This window comes from Convolutriloba macropyga, chromosome 13, assembly GCF_964194025.1.
Source record: "Convolutriloba macropyga chromosome 13, txConMacr16.3, whole genome shotgun sequence".
Taxonomy (NCBI): domain Eukaryota; kingdom Metazoa; phylum Xenacoelomorpha; order Acoela; family Convolutidae; genus Convolutriloba; species Convolutriloba macropyga.
Window position 1 is genome coordinate 18,790,149 of NC_134480.1, and position 18,317 is coordinate 18,808,465.

General features: G+C 34.6%; 1 protein-coding gene across 1 annotated transcript; it reads right to left on the reverse strand.

Annotated features, from left to right (window-relative positions):
• Positions 1 to 1,588: 1,588 nt before the first annotated feature.
• Positions 1,589 to 16,618, reverse strand: LOC142351976 (uncharacterized). The gene is made up of 4 exons (XM_075404270.1): positions 16,509 to 16,618; positions 9,914 to 10,117; positions 6,195 to 6,374; positions 1,589 to 1,924 (listed from the first exon to the last, which is right to left on the reverse strand). Exons 2-4 carry the CDS (start codon positions 10,113 to 10,115, stop codon positions 1,713 to 1,715), a joined length of 594 nt encoding a protein of 197 aa, XP_075260385.1. The 5' UTR covers positions 10,116 to 10,117; positions 16,509 to 16,618; the 3' UTR covers positions 1,589 to 1,712.
• Between the last annotated feature and the right edge of the window lie 1,699 nt (positions 16,619 to 18,317).

An 18,317-nucleotide genomic window follows, 5' to 3' on the forward strand; every position in this document is an offset into this window, starting at 1 on the left:
GCTAATTTTTACTGATGAATGTCTACAGTTTTTTGCTGGACTCGCGTTGCTCAGTCCAAATAGTTCGGACGCTGATTAAAGTTAACTTCCTAAAATTTACCCATCGAAATAAGTTAAAAAACTAAATATTTCTTCTGGTCACTCCAGAAAATAGGTATGGACCATACCGAGTAGACCAAAGTCATGCATGGGCCAGATTGAACAGGTCGAAATTTCGGTACGGGTCAGACTGAGCAGGCCGAAAATTGTTATAGGCCAGACTGAAGAGACTAAAAATAAGGTAAAAGCCAGACCGAACACACCGAAAGATGAGTGCGGGCCAGACTTAAATAAGGTATGGACCAGACCGAACAGATCGAAATTGAGGTATGGGCAAGACCGAACAGACCAGACCGATAATTAGTATGGGCCAGACGGAGAGCGGGCCCAAAATTCGCCCAGACTGTGATAGAGGGTTTTGCACCCTATCTACGAATCACTTCTCCGTCTAGCCAATACCTGTCTTGGGTCGCACATCCTGGGGATTTCACTGTCGAATTTTTTTGTTTTCTTTTTCTATAAGTATATTTAGTATTTTTTTACGTATGAATATGAAGTTTCCTTGTGTTAAACATATTTTTTTAGTAGCTAAACCTTGATTGCTAGCAGAAGAGTGGCTTTCGAATGGCGTTTTCCTCAATAGAATATTTTGACATCTTTTTTGGGTCGACAGACAATGCCAAATTAAAGGACCGGTTTTTAACCCTTTGAAATATCCCATTCAAATAACTAATCTCAGCACTTGAAAACATTAGTGTTAAGAAAGTGTCCGAGGCTCATGTTAAATGGCACTAATTAAAATGGCAGACGTACCAATATATAGAATTTTTTCATGTCCAATCAGAATTGAGAAAAATGTTAACACTGTTTTCTCTTTCCTCAATAAATAGTTTTAAAACAGGATATAAATGTTAACGTAAATTTGCTCAGAAGTCACGTTAAGCCGAAAGAGAAAAATTATGTTTTTTTCCGTGAGGAAAGCAGAACTCACGTTCGCTTGTGATAGATTCATATCAAGTGCCACGGGCCGCTGAGGCATGGCCATGGTCCACGAGGCATTGCCACACGATAAAAATATAATCTAGAAAAGACTATGTCAATTTTAGGTTAATTGAACGCATGAAATTAGTGTTTTGAATATCTTAACCAACCAGGTTCGTTGAAAATGCTATATTTTTGTACGTCTACATGTGGAGACGTCAGATTGTTAAATATCATAGTTGTCTTCCACACTATGGTCACCTCCCGTTCACACATTGGAAAAACAAGTGTTTCCTGGAGACTTTGTTTTCTGTTTTGACTCAATTGTCAATATTTGTATAGCCTGATGTGTCCAAATGCAGTCCAAATGATCATAAATTATGTAGCTTTAAGTGACACAGAGATTATTTACATAGAAATCATGGTTAATTGTTTAATTTAATTAATATATATTCCAGAAGAGTCTCTCAACTGGCTGTCAAAATCAATTGAATTTAGTTATTAAAATATCTCTAAAGGTCGTTGATGGCCAGAAGAGTAAGATTGTACCACTTTGCAAAAGAGCGCGTTCTAGAAATTTTTAAACTTTTGAAGGAAAGATTTACATTTTTCGGGAAAATTTTATCAAGACATATGAACTTTGATTCTGATAGTTATTCCAGGAAATTGCAATCTCGTTTTCCATATCATATCTATCTCAATAATTTACCGTAGATATAGACTTCACACATCTTCAAGTAGCCATATCTCTGTTCGACCAGAATATAGTTCCCTGGCGATGAACAGTAACTTCTAGTCCAGCGATTGCTCTCATTCAACTCTTCCACTGGTACCTCTATATTCTCACAGTTACTGTAGCAGGAGTAGTCTACACACGCGAATATTTCGATCACATCGCCAGGCGCTGAAAAAGGAGCTGTATTTGAGTAAGAAGACTTTTTGACTAAAATTTTTCAACATTCGCCAAAATATCTTATAATATGAATGCCTTGCCTTGTAAACTAACATTGCGAGCTGGCAGTGGGGGGGGGGGGGGTGGCCGAGGTTTTTGCGGAAAATTATGTAAGAAATGAGCTATCAGCCTTTGAAAAGAAAACTACGGAAAAATCTTTCATAATTGTCCGCCTGCAGAATTTTTAACCGCTTTCTGAGATAATTTCAAAGCCTGTCAATGCTACATTAAGTGGATAATTATGTAAAATTTTTCAGCTGGAACAGATTTGTTTTTCAGCAGCTGTCAGTGCAATTTTAAAATAAAATTCCGCACTTTCAACTTTTTTGACATAGTTTTCACTCTTTCTGTACACAATTTCCACACCTTCCGGACATTTCTTGAATAATATTTACAACCCAATCTCAGTCTTGATCCGGGACTCCAGAACAAGAGCCTTCTCTTTTTGCATTCCTATCTAACGATTAAGCACAATTTTACCTGTTTTTGTAGTTAAAAAAGCATGTTTCTAATTGATTTGAAGCACAAAAACTCTTACAAAAACTCAACACTTTTGAGACTTTTGTTAAACACATCCAGCACATGCCTTGCTCATTTTTCATGTATTCATAATATTATTTCCACAATTTCAGCGTTTATCTCACATGATTTTTACATTTTCATGACGTTTCTAACTTATTTTCAAAACCTTCCTTACAAAATTCAGGCACTATTCAATAATTATCTTGTATATTTTCAACACTCTTTTAATACGTATTAGGCCCTTTTCATTATAGTTAAATGTTTTGAGCACTTTTCCTAAACGCAATTAAATATTTTTTGAACAAATCTGACATATTTTTTTAACATTTTCCACACATTTTATGTTTTTTTTTGTGAAATTATTGGACACATTTTCATCACAAGTATTCAATATAAAATTTTTTAATTAAAGGGGCACATTTCATGATTTATCTTAGAAACTTTCTTCAGTTTTTAACGCATTTCAAATTTAGCTTATTGAAGCCTCCATCAAACATGTTTTCGATACTTTCCCTTCACGATTACATCCTTTTCAGCACTCAGTTTTTAAACTTGAAAGACTTTTTTATACAAATTCAGTAAACGTTGAATTTTTGAAGAAATTATGGAGATTTTATCTGCTTTTCTCTGAAGTGCCGAAAATTTGAAAAAAGGTAGGTGTTTTGGCGTTTATCGAAGTGCATTAAAAAATTTTCCAAAAATCCAGCAAAAAAACTTGCTGATTTTTGAGGTGTTGATAGGAACCATCGAATTCCGGGGGATTGATGTGAACTCTTAAAAGGCATTAAAAAATTTTCCAAAAATCCAGCAAAAAAACTTACTGATTTTTGAGGTGTTGATAGGAACCATCGAATTCCGGGGGATTGATGTGAACTCTTAAAAGGAATTGGTTAAAATCAAGCATAGAAGGTTAAGAATTTCAAGAATATATGGAATTTGTTTAAGGAAATTGCTGAAAACGATGCTCAATTTTACAAAAAAAAAATGTGCAGAGAGTCTGGAATGTTCCATTTTCTGATGTGCTAAAATTAAGTATGAAATGTGGTGACAATTTGAGGTAATGAGTTTGAGATGAGGAACGTGCTGAAAAATGCGCTGCATTTTTGCGTTGCAAAAATGTGTGACGACATTTTGAATAGCTGGTTTATTTCAGGATCCAGCCAAAAGATGGCCTCAAATTTTTAATCATTAACGTGAAATGATTTATGAAATGTGAATATAGCCCTGAGTTTACATTTTGTTCTGAAATATTGAATTTTTGTAAGAGATGTAATGAGAGATATGCTGGATTGTTGGACGAAATTTCGTGACAAGTGCTTTAAATTTTTCCATTCATCACCTATGATTAACCTGTCAGCACATTGAAAATTTTCAATATTAGTAGTCAATATTAGTTTTTTGCCTAGTTTCGACACAGGCAGAAAATTTTTCATCAAAAAATGGAGGCCCTTCTATCAAAAACTGAGGAACACCCCGGGTTGAGGTTTCACCGCTAAAAACCCCTAAAAGATGTAAGATTTGCGGTGAATTTGAGTACAAAAGTAAGATTTGCGTTCAATGCAATGAATGCGGTGAAAAAAGCTTTTAAGCAGGTGAATTTTGTTCACCGCTTAAGCAGTGAAAGACAATTTTCACCGCTACCAACAGAATGCGGTAAAGCAAATTTTCACCGCTATTGGCAGAATGCCGTGAAAAAAATTTCACCGTGAAAATCGCAAGTGTTTCAAATATTCTCCGCGCTAATTTCACCGCTTCTGTTTTTTCACAGGAAATATCATTGACGTAAGTGAGAGATAGCGCAGTGCAAAAAGAAGTTCTTGACATGGAGGAGGTGAGAAGTTCGAACCTGTGTTCGTCAGTATCTTTCTTGCAAAAAATCCATTGAATGCGGTGAAAAAAGATTTTTCACTGCTGAAAACCCGCAAAAATTTGCCGCATTTAGCGCCATAAGATGCAGGCCCTTTGCGGTGAAAATTTTTTTTCACCGCTCATCACCGCTAATCTTACATTAATTTTTGACCAAACCTCGACCCTGGCCTTCTAATTGTAATTATTTACAAATCAGTCTTGCTTTTGTTTGTCCAATTGTTGACATTGTTGACGTCTGTCTACTGTAGAAAAGTTATTTATGTCTATAAAATTTTCTCAAGCAAAATTTGCGTTTTGGATTTTATTGGCGGGGTTGGGGTAAAAACAATTTTTGGTTCCAAAACATTGATCGCTTTTTCAAAAAAAAATGAAACTAAAATGTATCAGAATTGCTCTGTCCTAATAGATTACGTTTTGATTATAACGTACGGAGTTGTTTGATTCTAAGAAAAGAGAGGACGTAGTGGTAAAAGACGCCACTGTAGGGAGCCAGGAGGTTAATTTGAGTCTCAGAGTATTTGTAACAGTGGTGCAAAAGATAGGAGTGAATATTTCAAAATTTCAATATTTCTTTTGCTGAGGCGAAACCGAATATGAATAATTTAAGCAAGTTGCAGTAAAATTAAGGTCATTTGGATTTTTTCAATAATAACGATTGGGTGTTTCCAATTAAATAAAACTTTTATAAAACTATAGCCTCTTTTATGATTACTATGATTGGGGGTGAGGAGGGAGGGAGCTGTAATGGGAAAGGCCCTTAATTTTTGTGGCAAATTTATGCTGACATTTTAAAGTCTCCCAATTACTAAGCAGGTTTTCGGGTCTTGTTAAAATAAAACCTGCTCATGGTAGTTTTTTTAGAAAGATTACAAAAGTTGGTGGTTTGATAACGGTTCACTCTAGTTCTTGATTTGGTCTCATTCTAGTTTTGGCGAGTTCTAAACAAACATTCAAGGGTAAAACTCAGAATGTGCAGCCACATTATTGAAACGCGGGTTTGGTCATCGTCCTCAGCCATATGAAACAGACAATTTTTTATCACCAGCACCAAAATGAAGAGTTTTGCAACAAGACAAAAAGAGGCATTAACTATTTGTCTGTAGTCGAGTGGTTTCGAGTATTGGAAACACTTCCCAGAGAATCAACCATTATATCTTCAAGAACACTCAGAATTTTCCAAAAACTGTACAAAATGCGCGAAAACCAACCAAAAAAAATCCATGCCATTTCATCTCACTAGGAGATCAAATTGATCTGGAACTTGAGCTTATAGTGAAAACAAGGAGAACTGTAATGAGATTCAGTCCAGACGTGATAAGGACAAAGAAGTCATTGAAAAAAAAGAAGTGCAAAAGAATTCAATTGTTCACTCTCCCTTTTTCTTCCCTGGAAATGGGACATAATAATTAACACTAATTAAACTTTGGCAAGTTTAAACTTGACTTATAAACTTCAATTTGGGCGAATTTGAACGTGACTTAATTTTTTCCACCACCGCTGTTCTTTCTTAATTCTTTAATATTATCCTATCATTCCATATATAAGGTTCAACTTCGTGCGTTCAACTTCTGTCTGGACATATTTGGTTCCGTCAGGGACCTCAACCTCGGTGATGTACTATGAGACTAACCCGGGCCGAGGTGTCCACCCGTATTCCACCGTTATTCAGCGAGAATAAGGGTGTAAAGCAATTTCCACACTTAAATAGCAGAGAAAAGAGTGTAAGAGTGTAATTTTGAGGATTTCACACATTTTGTACACTCTTTACACTCATTTCCCCGTTACTTTTGGGGAAATTCCTCGGCCCGGGAAGGTGTGGGTCTGTACTCACTTGCAGTGGTGGGTAGGAATATGTCCACATAATGTATGTAGGCAGTTCCGTCATCGACATTTATGAAAAGTCCCCCATCAAGTCCAGCAGAGGTGGCGTAGTGACATGTGTTCATGTCTCCATCCACCAACTCAGAATGATCTGCATCCTCTGTGTTCAGAGACAACATAGATGGCTCATCTATAGAGAAAAAATCAGCAATATATTTAGGAGCCATATACGAGCTATATATTCCTTGAAAGGGGGTGGGTGGTTCTTATCCGGGTGGGGATGTCAGCGCCGTTTCCGCGCTTTATTTTATAAGAAATGCGTCGAAAGTACTTAAATTATGTAAATGAGCTGAATGTGCCGAAATGCGCCGATTTTTCAAAAAATTTCAGCACAAAAATTGTACATAAAAATACGCTGAAATGCGCTGAAACTTTGTAAGGAATGCATTCAAATTTTAACTTCTTAAATTTATTTTCTCAAATAAACTAAGCGGATTTTAACGCTTTTTGGCACCGATAACTGAATAACGTACCATTTAAGTTGATCTTATTTTAACGATTAACGTTATGTAAGAAAAAGGCTGAAATTGTGTAATAAATGCGCTGAATTTTTGGAGCATTTCTTGAACAATTTCAGCGCATTTCTTGCTAAAATGCTTACACAATTTCAGCGCATTTCTTGCTAACCAAAATAAATGTTCATGAATTCAGGAATCAATAACAAAGTGGATTAGGTGATTGTTCTGCAACGGAGAGCAGGGTTCCAGTCTCATTCAACTACATTTCAGCGCATTTTCATGTAGGGTTTTTGCGCTGAAGTTCTTGAAAAATCAAAGCATTTTAGCTCTTACCTAATTTTTAGAAAATTTCTCAATCCGGATACAAATAAGGAATCATGTCAAAGAAATATGTATGTCAAAGAAATCATACTAATCATTTTCTAGTAATGATGGATTATATTAGTTATAAAATATATGACCATACAAGTATCATATATGGATTCATGATTTTCATCGAGACGACCTAAAGACATCAAATTTGTTCCCACATTAGACTGAACATTTACTTAACTTTGTGTCAGATGGCAATAATTCACAGTAACTTTGGTGGAAGATACGAAATATGTGATAGAAATCGGTAACAGAAAAATTTCAATTTTAATTTACCTCAAGAGACAAGTATCAATTATGTTTTTCTGACAAAATTCACACCACTTAGAGTAAGATTTGAGGCGGACATGAATCGAACTAAAAAAACGCTCCAATCAATGTTGATGGTGCTGACGTCCCCCTTGATTTGGCGCAGTCTTCGTGCGGGAAAGTGCTTCAAAAAAGTGTGTGTGGTGAATCCCGTGTTGCTACTGGCTTGGAACTAAGCAGAATGCTCAAAGCATAGTATTCCAATTCTGAGACAATTTTTCGAAAGGAAATCAAATATTGACTCCATCTAGGAAAGCTTGAATATGTTAGCTGGTAAATATTCTATACCCAAAAACTCAGTTGATTTTTCCGAAACCAAATTTTACGTAGACGCAACGAAAAAGTCAGAAAACTGTTGTCTCTTTCGTAGAAGCAGTTGCTTGGTCAAGATTTCGTTTCATTTCATTCTTGGTTTTGAAGATTAAGTCTTTGCTGAGCTCTTTTGGCACCATCAGCCAGCTGCCAAATTTGAAGCATTCATCATCACCCCAACTATTGACGAGTTGTCAAGAATTTGACCGTGAAAAGATGGTCTCCGTTATCAACTCACTCTCAAATTGGTATAGCTCCCTCGACATCTGTCCCAGCTGGGTGTTCGACATCAGTCCCAACTAAATGACTTTACTAAATCTCATTTACCTTTTCATACCTGATAAACTTTGTACCTAGGAACGAAGTTTTTCGGGAATTTTCGTAGAATGGGTTGTTTACTCCACTATTGAAAAATAAACCGACTTGATTCAGAATTGTTCAGTAGCTATAGATCACTCACATGTAATCCTTTAATCTTCAAATTTTTAGAACAAATTGCAGTAGAACAATAAGATTCTCTCTTGCATTTTTCGTGCAACTTTTCTGTGATGCAATCAAATTATTCTCATGGCAGATCTTGTGAAACTGCTTAGGCTTATTTCGTTCAAGTTATTGCCTCTAATATTGATTGAATAAATTCCGTTTTATTGTTTCTCTGGATCTCTGTGCAGACATTGACACAGTTCACATTTCGCTTTTTAACAGTGTTTTGGAGAAAAGAGTTAGTATTACAGGAACAGTAAACATCTTCTTTTGCAGTTACTTAACGGAGAGAAGTATGAAAGTTCTTAATGATGGTTTTGAATAAAAAAATTCCCAGTTCTTTCTGATGTTCCCTAGGGATCCATTTTAGGCACCCTTTTGTTCTTTGAGGTTTCCTCCAAAATACACAATTATTACATCACTTTTGTACTGACGATGGGTAACTGTTTTTTTATACCCCAAACACAAGAGAACTCCGTTCAACCGTGTGAATGGTTTTCTGTTGGAGTCACTGTTTCATTCAGGGCTCATAAGTTTCAATGAAGATATAACAGAGTTAATTTTTTTAACCGAAGCAAGAAACCAAAACCGTTGGATGTTAAGAAGCCAGTCTTACTCATGGAAAAAGGGTTTGAATTGAACAGTGAGATAAATAGCTGAGCTTTATACTGGATACAGCATTAAATTTTGAAAACCAGATCAATAAAGTTTTCAATACTGGTTATTATCAAAATCGGGAAAAATTTTTGTAGGTTTTCTTGAACAGAGAAAAGTAATTACATCTAGCTTGGTTTTGTTGCCAAAGGATTATGAAAAATTATTTGTTCACCTCTTGAGAAACATGTCCTCTCGAACCTCCAAAAGCTACCAAGAATAGCATCTCGCTTTGTGATTGGCTTACCGTCATTTGCACACATTTCACAGTACCTTAGATGTTTCCATTGGCTGCCGCTTGTAAAAAAGAAATTTTCTTGCATCACTCTTAGGCCACTTTTTTTTGCTCATTTTACACAAGTTAGTTGTTACAGCTTTATGAAAAGCCCCAACGATGAGAAAAATTTAGCGGACCCCAGTTTTGGGAAGCGGACGCGTAACGGGACGTTTGGACAGATGTGCATTTCGTACAGTTCTGCAGCTGCTTGGAATGAATTACCCAATTTTATTCGAATGATAGAGAATGAATTAGAATTTAAGAAAACTTTGAAATCGTACTTGTCCAGTATATCTTTTTGAATAGGCCTCCAATTCAGAACTTTGGAAACACTGGCTAATCCTATTTTTTTGCTATTATTAGTACTAATTTTTCAGGATATTTTCCGTCTGAGCTCCCAGATTAGTTGCATCCCCCAGACGCACGTGCCATATTTTTAAGTAATGATTTACTATGCTAGATAATAATACCTTCTCTGTTACTGGGGGGGATAAGGTACTGGGGGGGGGGCACAAACGGAAAAGGTCCACTTTTGCAGTAGTAATTTGAGTTCAACCTTAACAAAATGTTTTTTTTTACTTAAAATTAGTTCCATGCAATTAGATCCTCGCATTTAACGCAATCTTAGAAAATTTTTGCAAATAACGTTTATCTGGCAAGATGGCCGTCCAATTTTGACTGGTGATGGTTTAACCAAGCCAAAGTAAATCAAGACATTTTGAATCCAAGTTTCTCGAAACTTTAAAGTTATTGAGAAGTCAAAAACTTTAAAGTAATCAAAATAATTAAGAATTTTCAACTTGCCTGGTTTTTCCATCCACATTGAGAAAATGAAGAATTGATTGACTGTAACAACAACTATGATGACAATAATCAAAATTCGCGTCAATGTTGTTGCAGTTTTTCCACCTGAATAACCACGTGATGCAATCTCATGAGCTGATTTGGCAACTGAGTTGTGCGTATTGTTTTCGACTCCTCCTCTTGAAAATTGATCAACAGACATATCTGAAACAAATTGTACATTTGTATATTGTTGTCCAGAAAACCTAAAAAACATTCAGGAAAATGAAAAAAAAATTAAAGAAAAATTTATTAATCTCAAGATGTGAGAAGTTTTCAATTTTTATCCTTGTTGGATTTTTACTCAAAAAAGATGTAAGATTCAGGGGGTAATCGGGGAAATTTCTAGCAAATTCCCCTCAAAACTCTTACATCTTTTTAGGGGGTAATGGGGGGGCGGTAATTCGATGCAAGACATGGAATTCGATACCCACCTAATTACCCCCTAATCTTTCATCTTTCTGGGTGGGGGGGGGGGGGGGGGTAATTTTTGGGGGTAAATATAAAAATTCCCCCATTACCCCCCACTCGGGCAGGTGCTATAATTTTTTCTCAAAGAGGTCACTTTATCTTTGTAACCCTCTCTTTGAATTTTATCAGAGAGAACAAGTATAAATTCTTGTATAAGATCATAGAACATTTAAAATGACAATCGCTTTGAGTTGAGATAAGATATTTTCCTCATTTGCTCATATCAATAAATTATTCTATCGTTGTCATTAAAAATATGAATTTCTCAAATTTTGAACAATTACCAAAGATTTAATGAATAATTGATACCAGGAATATCAATAGATATACACAACGATAGACTTTAAAAGAAGTCCTATCCTGTAAAATGTTTAGTTTTTTTCAAAAAAATTGATTGATTTGTCGATTTTTTTAAAACTTAACCCAAAAATTGACTATGTTTTCGATCACTATCTTCCTTTAAATTTTCTTCAGCAGGTTTTTGTTTGAAAAATTAAGATCGACGGAAATGAAATAAGTCCTTCTAATAAAACAATAACAGATTTTCCTGTAATTCATGCAAAGGTTATGAAGCGGAGAAGTCACGTAATCAAACAGAAACACGCTAAAAACAGACAAATAAATTTTATGTTAGTTTTTTGCCGAAAACAAAAACAATGTTGATGGTTCCTCTACAATTTTTTATTCAATTATAAATTAATTTTTGGCTCTGTGCTTTTTAGATTTTGTCGCTTTTTTAATTTCGAGTCTGCTCGTATGGACAATTGGAAAACTTCAGAAAACTTCCAGAACCTTCATGACATCTGAGATTACTATTTGGACTAGCAGATAATGGAAAGCAGTGAACTTTGAATTTTTAAAGCGAGCATATTTTTTTAAAAAAAATTGAAGCCTAGCAGTGGAGGAACGCAAACTGTTCTTAAAACCAATTGAGAAACTGAATTTGTAATGGTTTGAACTCTCGCTTACTGACAATTCATTGAAAACTTTACTCAACAAAATGTCAATGAAAAAAACACTAGCAAATAAATTTTGAGTTCTTTAATAGCACATGTCATTTTTATTTCAAAAATCATCTCGAGATGATGGGACATTTTCTGCATGCAATCATAGCTGCTCAAAAACTAGGCAAATGATAACCAGTTAATGGGTATTAACCACTAATTTATATTGATGTTTCCTCTCCACAAAAATTTTTGAAAGAGACGGTTCGTTCATTAATTTGTTTTTTTTTCTATACTTTTGAAACAATGAAATTAAATTCTCGAAGCTCCTTCTTTTCTGATAATTTTTTATTCAAATTCTTGGTGATGAGAAAAGAGGAACGTCATCTGTGCGTGGAAAAATTCACAATTGCCTCTTAAAAGTTTGCTCACATTATTTGCATAAAATTTGGAAAAGCAGCTGGCATAAGACAGTTAATTGTGGAACACCAAAACCAATTGCCATTAATTCTAGTCAAAAATTAGTTAAATAGGATTTGAAAGACCTTCTGACCAATCCAAGAGGCAATAGATAAAAAATTGTTCTATTCAACATTTCTCAAAATACAATTTCTTGCATATAGTTAGTCATATGTTGTTCAAAAGTCACGTTTCTATAATGACTCCTAGTGGATATGACTCGATCATAGATTTTAAAAAAACAATTATACAAAGGAATAATTCTTGTTGATTTTTTTGAACTATAGCCAAAATCTGTTAAATGCTCAATAATCAACGAGCAATTTTCAGTTCCGTTTTTAGCGCCAAGAATCGTCAGATCAAACAAATCGCAGTATATATGGTGAATGGTTGCAAGAAGTGCGGTTTTTAGCAATGAGAGTGGTGAAATTTTGTTTCAAAGATAATACCCCAAATCTTATCTATAAATGTTGACCACCAAAAACACCGCAAATCTATAAGCTGTGATTTTTGAAAGGGCAGATGTTTTCCCATCTAAGGTATTTGTTTTCATGTTTTTCTGTGGGAAGCAGTAAAAGTTTTCTTCTCATCACTTTAATTATGTAAAACTAGTCCACTGCTATCAACAGAAACAGAGGGGAATTAATTTTACTACTACAATCCGCTATTTTTACAAAAAATTAACTCCATTTGATCACCTTAAAATGGTCTTGTTTTGATTTCAGTACAGAAAATTAATACCGGTATTTTTTTCAAAGAATTTTAATTTCACCCCATGCAATGATTAAAAATGCGGACGCTTTCAGGCAAAAATATCCTTTTTCATCGCAGTCCACAACAAACCTTAATTTATTATTATTTTTTTTAAAAAACCAAGTAGTTTTGTACCGGTCAAAAAGCTCGCTTTTTCTTTTAACGATGAGTAACTATTCTTTTCGGCAATCAATTTGAAAAGCAGCTATCCCCCGAACCTCATTTTTGTTCTTCTTTGTTAAGAGGGGCTAAATTTTTGCGGATGCTCAACTTGAAAAATGAGCAAACATTTACATCAACCAGTTGTGAGAGTAACTAACCACTTTTTTAATACTGTTGACAGTATAACAGAGAGTTGGCACCACATTCTTTTGTGCAAAACCTGTTTGCCTCAATCTTGCGGAGCACAAATTTCGTCTCATTACAATATAGTAGAAATGATGTAAAACATCATAAGCAATACTTTCGTTTGCGTGCGGAAATAACTTTTTTTGCGTTATATATATATATATATATATATATATATATATATATAAATATAAATTTATATATATATATATATATATATATATATATATATATATGCATATGTATAAATATCTTTATATATATATACACTCACACGTATATTTGCCTCTTTAGGTAGCTTGTCTTAATGCTTTTTAAGTAGAAACTTAAATAAACTGCGATGAAACGTGAAACTTGAATAGAAGTCAAAAAGTACTGGCGAAAAATTTGTTTACACTTTAATATCACTTTTGTTTAAATTCCTAATTAAGCTCAATTGTTTTTGAGTGTTTTTTACACACCTCAACTCATCAATTTACTGGGTGCTCGATAATTTTTAGAATGATAATCAATTAACATACCAAAAAAGCACTCTTGGAAAAAGTTAAAGCTCTTGAAAAATGTTGTCAGCCATCTGATCATCCTAAGTTTCACACATTTTATACTTTTGGAAACGAAAATTCTCTGCAAGTCAAGAGCTTCGTTAAGGTGAAACTCATTTCTCTGTTTTTCAAAATTTTGTTTATTATCAAACCAAAATATCATATCGACCAAAGAAGCTTCAATAAAATCAAAATCTTGTAAATTGATCAAAATTTGATCATTATTTTAAATTCAAATGTAAATCAACTGGATCAGTCACGGAAATCATGTTCTCAGGTGTCTTACAAATCTAATTGCAGCAAAATACCCCAAATCCAAAACCAAATTTAAAAAGATAAAAACGAAACAATTGGAAATACGGACGAGTTCGGTTAGAACCACAAAAAGCAATTAAAAAAGTTTTTATCAGTGCCTCACAGAAGTTTTGCAACCTGAACTTTGGTGTCTTCAAGCTATAAATTTAATGTGGCGAGTGGTTTGTAATTTGTTAACAATTCCTACAAGTTGCATAATTAACAAAAACTACATACAATCTGAAGGATTTGAAATTCAAATGATCGGAGCTCAGCGACATTGCCTCTAGAATTTTTAGAAAATGCAGAAAGCTTCATTTTTTTCTTCTCTTCTATTTCGCTCTATGTGTGCATTGCTCTTTTGTTTTTTCGGACCATCTTTGAAAGGACAAAACCTTGTAGGTCTTTTGGTATAACTTTAATTTAAAAGAATAGGTCAAAATAACGAGACTTATAATTTGGAAAATAAAATTTGTAGACATCAAAATTTACGCAGAAAGACTTTGTTTATTCAAAATCAGCATACCGATTTTTCTGGCCTTACCTTAAATTTTATCTGATATTTTTTAAAGTTCTTATCCCTTTTTTGACTTGTTTTGGAATCAATTGTTCTCCTGTGTTTTTTTTTACAAACTTCAACTCATCCATTTTCAATAATTTTTAGAATAAGCAACCATGTTCAATTCACCTTCAATTTTCTCTTCGTTTCAGCTGTTTTTTGACATTTTTTCAAGATGGTAAAATGAAAGTCTGAAAAATACTCAATGTATCAAAAAATGGATCATCATGCTCCGGTGAAATGAAACAGGAGATTCAAAACAGGACAAAAAATTTTTATGAGACTGAAAAACTACGAAAAACTACGAAAACATACTATTTGCAACATGGAAAATAAGAGATCTCAAAAACATCTAAAAATAACCTAGAAAAAAGCAGCTTTAATCGTTTAGAGTTTAAAAAACCCTAAAAGCCCACAAAAGTTGTTGCAAAAAAGTTAAATAATAAATTAACGTCGGAAATAGTTTTTGCCAGAGCTGTTGTGAAACTGGTTTTTGCCTGAAATGTGAAAATATTGGCAAAACTCTTAAAAAGAACCAGCTTAGACCAAATGAAAAAAAATACATTTGTTCAAAACTGGAAACAAGGATATATATAGGCAGTGAAACAAGACTATATGTATAATTACTGGAATCCAATAGGAAATTCCAAGAAAAGATTTAAAAAAACGATTTGAAATACGGAACAAAATTAGAGCTTTGAAGTTAATTTTCATCTCAGCTTAACATATAATTTGCAATTTGAACCTCGGTGTCTTCAAACTATTAAATTAATATGGCGTTTGTTTTGTCGTTTGTCAACTGTAAAGACTAATTGACATGAATTCCAAGGATGGGATGCAAGACGGAAACCAGTATGTCTATACCGTTTCAGACACAAATGGCCTATGCCCAGACCGTCTCATTGTCCAGAATTTCGTGTGCTTTTGAGCGTTTACGTTTGTACTTTCGTTCGTTCACTAGACTTCAGCGCTTTCACCAGGTTTTCGTGCGTTCACCAAACATTTTTTTACCATGCTTTCGTGCATTCATGTTCAGACTTTCGTGCGTTCACCAGGCTTTTGTGCGTTCACCAGACTTTCGTGCGTTCACCAAACATTCGTGTGTTTACGAGACATTTGTGTATTCCTGTTTAGACTTTTGTGAATTCACCAGATTTTCGTGCGTTTATGCCCAGGTCTTAGTGCGTTCCCCAAAAATTTGTGCGTTCATGTCCAGAATTTTGTGCGTTCACGACTTTCGTGCGTTCCCCAGACTTTTGTGCGTTCATCTTCAGACCTTCGTGCGTTCATGAGACTTTCGTGCTTTTGCAAGAGTTTCCGCGTTCAAGTTCAGATTTTTGTGCGTTCATGTCCAGCTTTTCTAGGTTCAAAGTCAGACAAACTGTAAAAAAACATAATTTGAATGCTTGAAATTAGCATAAGTTATTCATTTCGTATGTACATCCTCAAAATCTTTAACTGATTTGTAAGGTTTTGAAAGACTTTGCCAAAACTTAATAAGAATATTGCAAAATATTTTTAAACTAAATTTCATGTACTCTGGGCTGTAATGCATGAATTGTTTTTTTTCGACTTCAGTTACTTTTTATAACACAAGAAGTAAAAGTTTGAAGGCTGGCACTTGAGTGGGTACTCTGGAGAAAGAGTGCTATAAGTCATCATTAGTTTTTTTGACGAGACTGAAAAAAATAGTGCGCTTATGTTCAGAATTATGTGAGTTTATGTCCAGATTTTTGTGCATTCATGTTCAGACTTTCGCGCGTTTATGTTCAGGCTTTTGTGCGTTTTTGATGTTTCCATCTGTGTAATTTCGAACGCACGACTCCCGCGTCGTGCGTTTATCTTTTTGTATTGAACATAGTGAATTCGGTCTGGGACCTCCACCTGGGTTACATATAACCTGATCAGTTTGTAACATTTGTCTGATCGGAGTGCACGGAACTTACCTTTACATAACTTGGAAAGTGCAGATAGCTTATTTTTTTTATTCCCCTCGATGTTCCTCTTTGTATGCATTGCTCTTTTGTGTTTTTGGAACATATTTGAAAACACAAATACATGCTAAGTTTTTTCCCGATTAACTTTAAGTTAACAGAACACATCAAAATAACAAGTTTTTAGTTTTGGAAAAAAATTTAAATCGTTAAATTTGATCAAATAACCTAGGTTACTCAAAATGTTCTTACCGATATTTTTGGTACTCGTTTTGTTATCTTTTGATAAGTTTAATTCTTTTGACTTGTTTTGGACTAAAGAGATAAACTTTAGGCAAAATTTTGCAGTGCCGATGGTAGAGGAGTATTAACTCAAATACAGCAGGTTAATATGATGAATTAAAAAAAATGCAGAAAAATTTAGTAAGATCAAAGGAATAGATAGATAAAATGAGGGCATTCCTTAGGTAAAAGTAAACTTCGACAAATTAGAACATCGTGGGTATGCTGAGAATAGCTCAGCCGATGGAAGCTCAAAGGTAATTGATATCAAAGGAATAGATATAATTGGAAATCTAATTGTTGATTAGTCAAGAATATACAGTAGCCCCCATGGTGGTAATATATTTTTTACTGTAATGGGGGGCATTATATGACCACTAAGCTAGGGGGGGGGGGTTGCTGAAAAGACTGGATATCTGAAAGCCTTTATATCCATGGATTGAATCTATTAAAATCAGATCTAACTTTGCCAGCTTCTCTTTTGTTCAAAATTGGGCACAAGGATTTGGATCCAGAAAAGCTAATCAAATACAACTGAATTTTCATAAGGACATCTATGACCAAAAAATTGACTGTTCGAATAAATTGAAAGTGAAGGTAAAAAAATACGGCTAGTGGTGAGATATACAAAACTAGTAACATCTACATTATAAAGCCAATTAAGCAGAAAGTATTAAATCATATCATCCAATTGGTCAAGGAGGTGCTCAATATTGCCCATACCATCTTCCCATTATCTCTTATTAACAAGATACTATTAAAAAAATCATTTAAAGATACAAAAAAATAGGGTGGTATAAAAAGAACCTCTGTTCTGTCTTTCTCTGAGCGGGAAATTTGGAATCAATATTTCTTGTGTTCTTTGACAATAAACAGAGTTCGGATCTTTTCCGTTTGTGCCCTCCCTCCAGCTTAGTGGGCGCATATTATTTGCACCCCCCCCCCCCGATGCACGCGCCATATTTTTAGATGATGATTTACTATGTAATGGCATGTGCTCTGTAACTGGGGGGCACATAACGTACCCGGTCAAGAAAATTTCCAAAAATTATGTAAGAAATGCGCTGAAATTCGCTCAATTTTCAAAAAATTCAGCGCAAAAACCTTACATAATAATGCGCTGATATGCGCTGAAAAATGCTGAAACTTTGTAAGAAATGCGCTGAAATCCGCTGAAATTTCAAAAAGTTCAGCTCTTTTCTTTTGCTCCGAGGCTCGAACCCCGATGATTGTGTCTCATCTATCAATTAATTCACTGCGCTATTGAGATGCTTCCCATTTAATCTGAATTGTTAATAATAAAACGTTTGATATGAAAAGGGCTGAAATTATGTAAGAATTGCGCTGAAAAGTTGCTGAAAGTTATGTAAGAAATGAGACGAAAATGCACTGAAATTAATGTAAGAAATGCGCTGAAGGTGCGCTGAAATTTTTTAGTTTCAGCGTCATCTCGAAATTTCAGCGCATTTCAGCGCATCCAGCGCATGTCTTACACAATTTCAGCGCATTAAGCGCATTTCTTACAAAAAGATGCGCTCAAACGGCGCTGACATCTCAACCGGGATACTGGGGGGGGGGGGGGTTCACAAACTTAAAAAGATCCCAGAGTTCATGAAATAGGGTTGAATAGCTCGCACACTCACATGGATTCATTTATTGCACCCTTATTAATCTTTTCTTTACCTCCAGTTAATGAGGTGAGAACTGTAATAAGAAGTAGAATCTGAAAAGTCAACTGAGACCAGAAATTTTACGTAAACCTTATTTAATGTTGATATC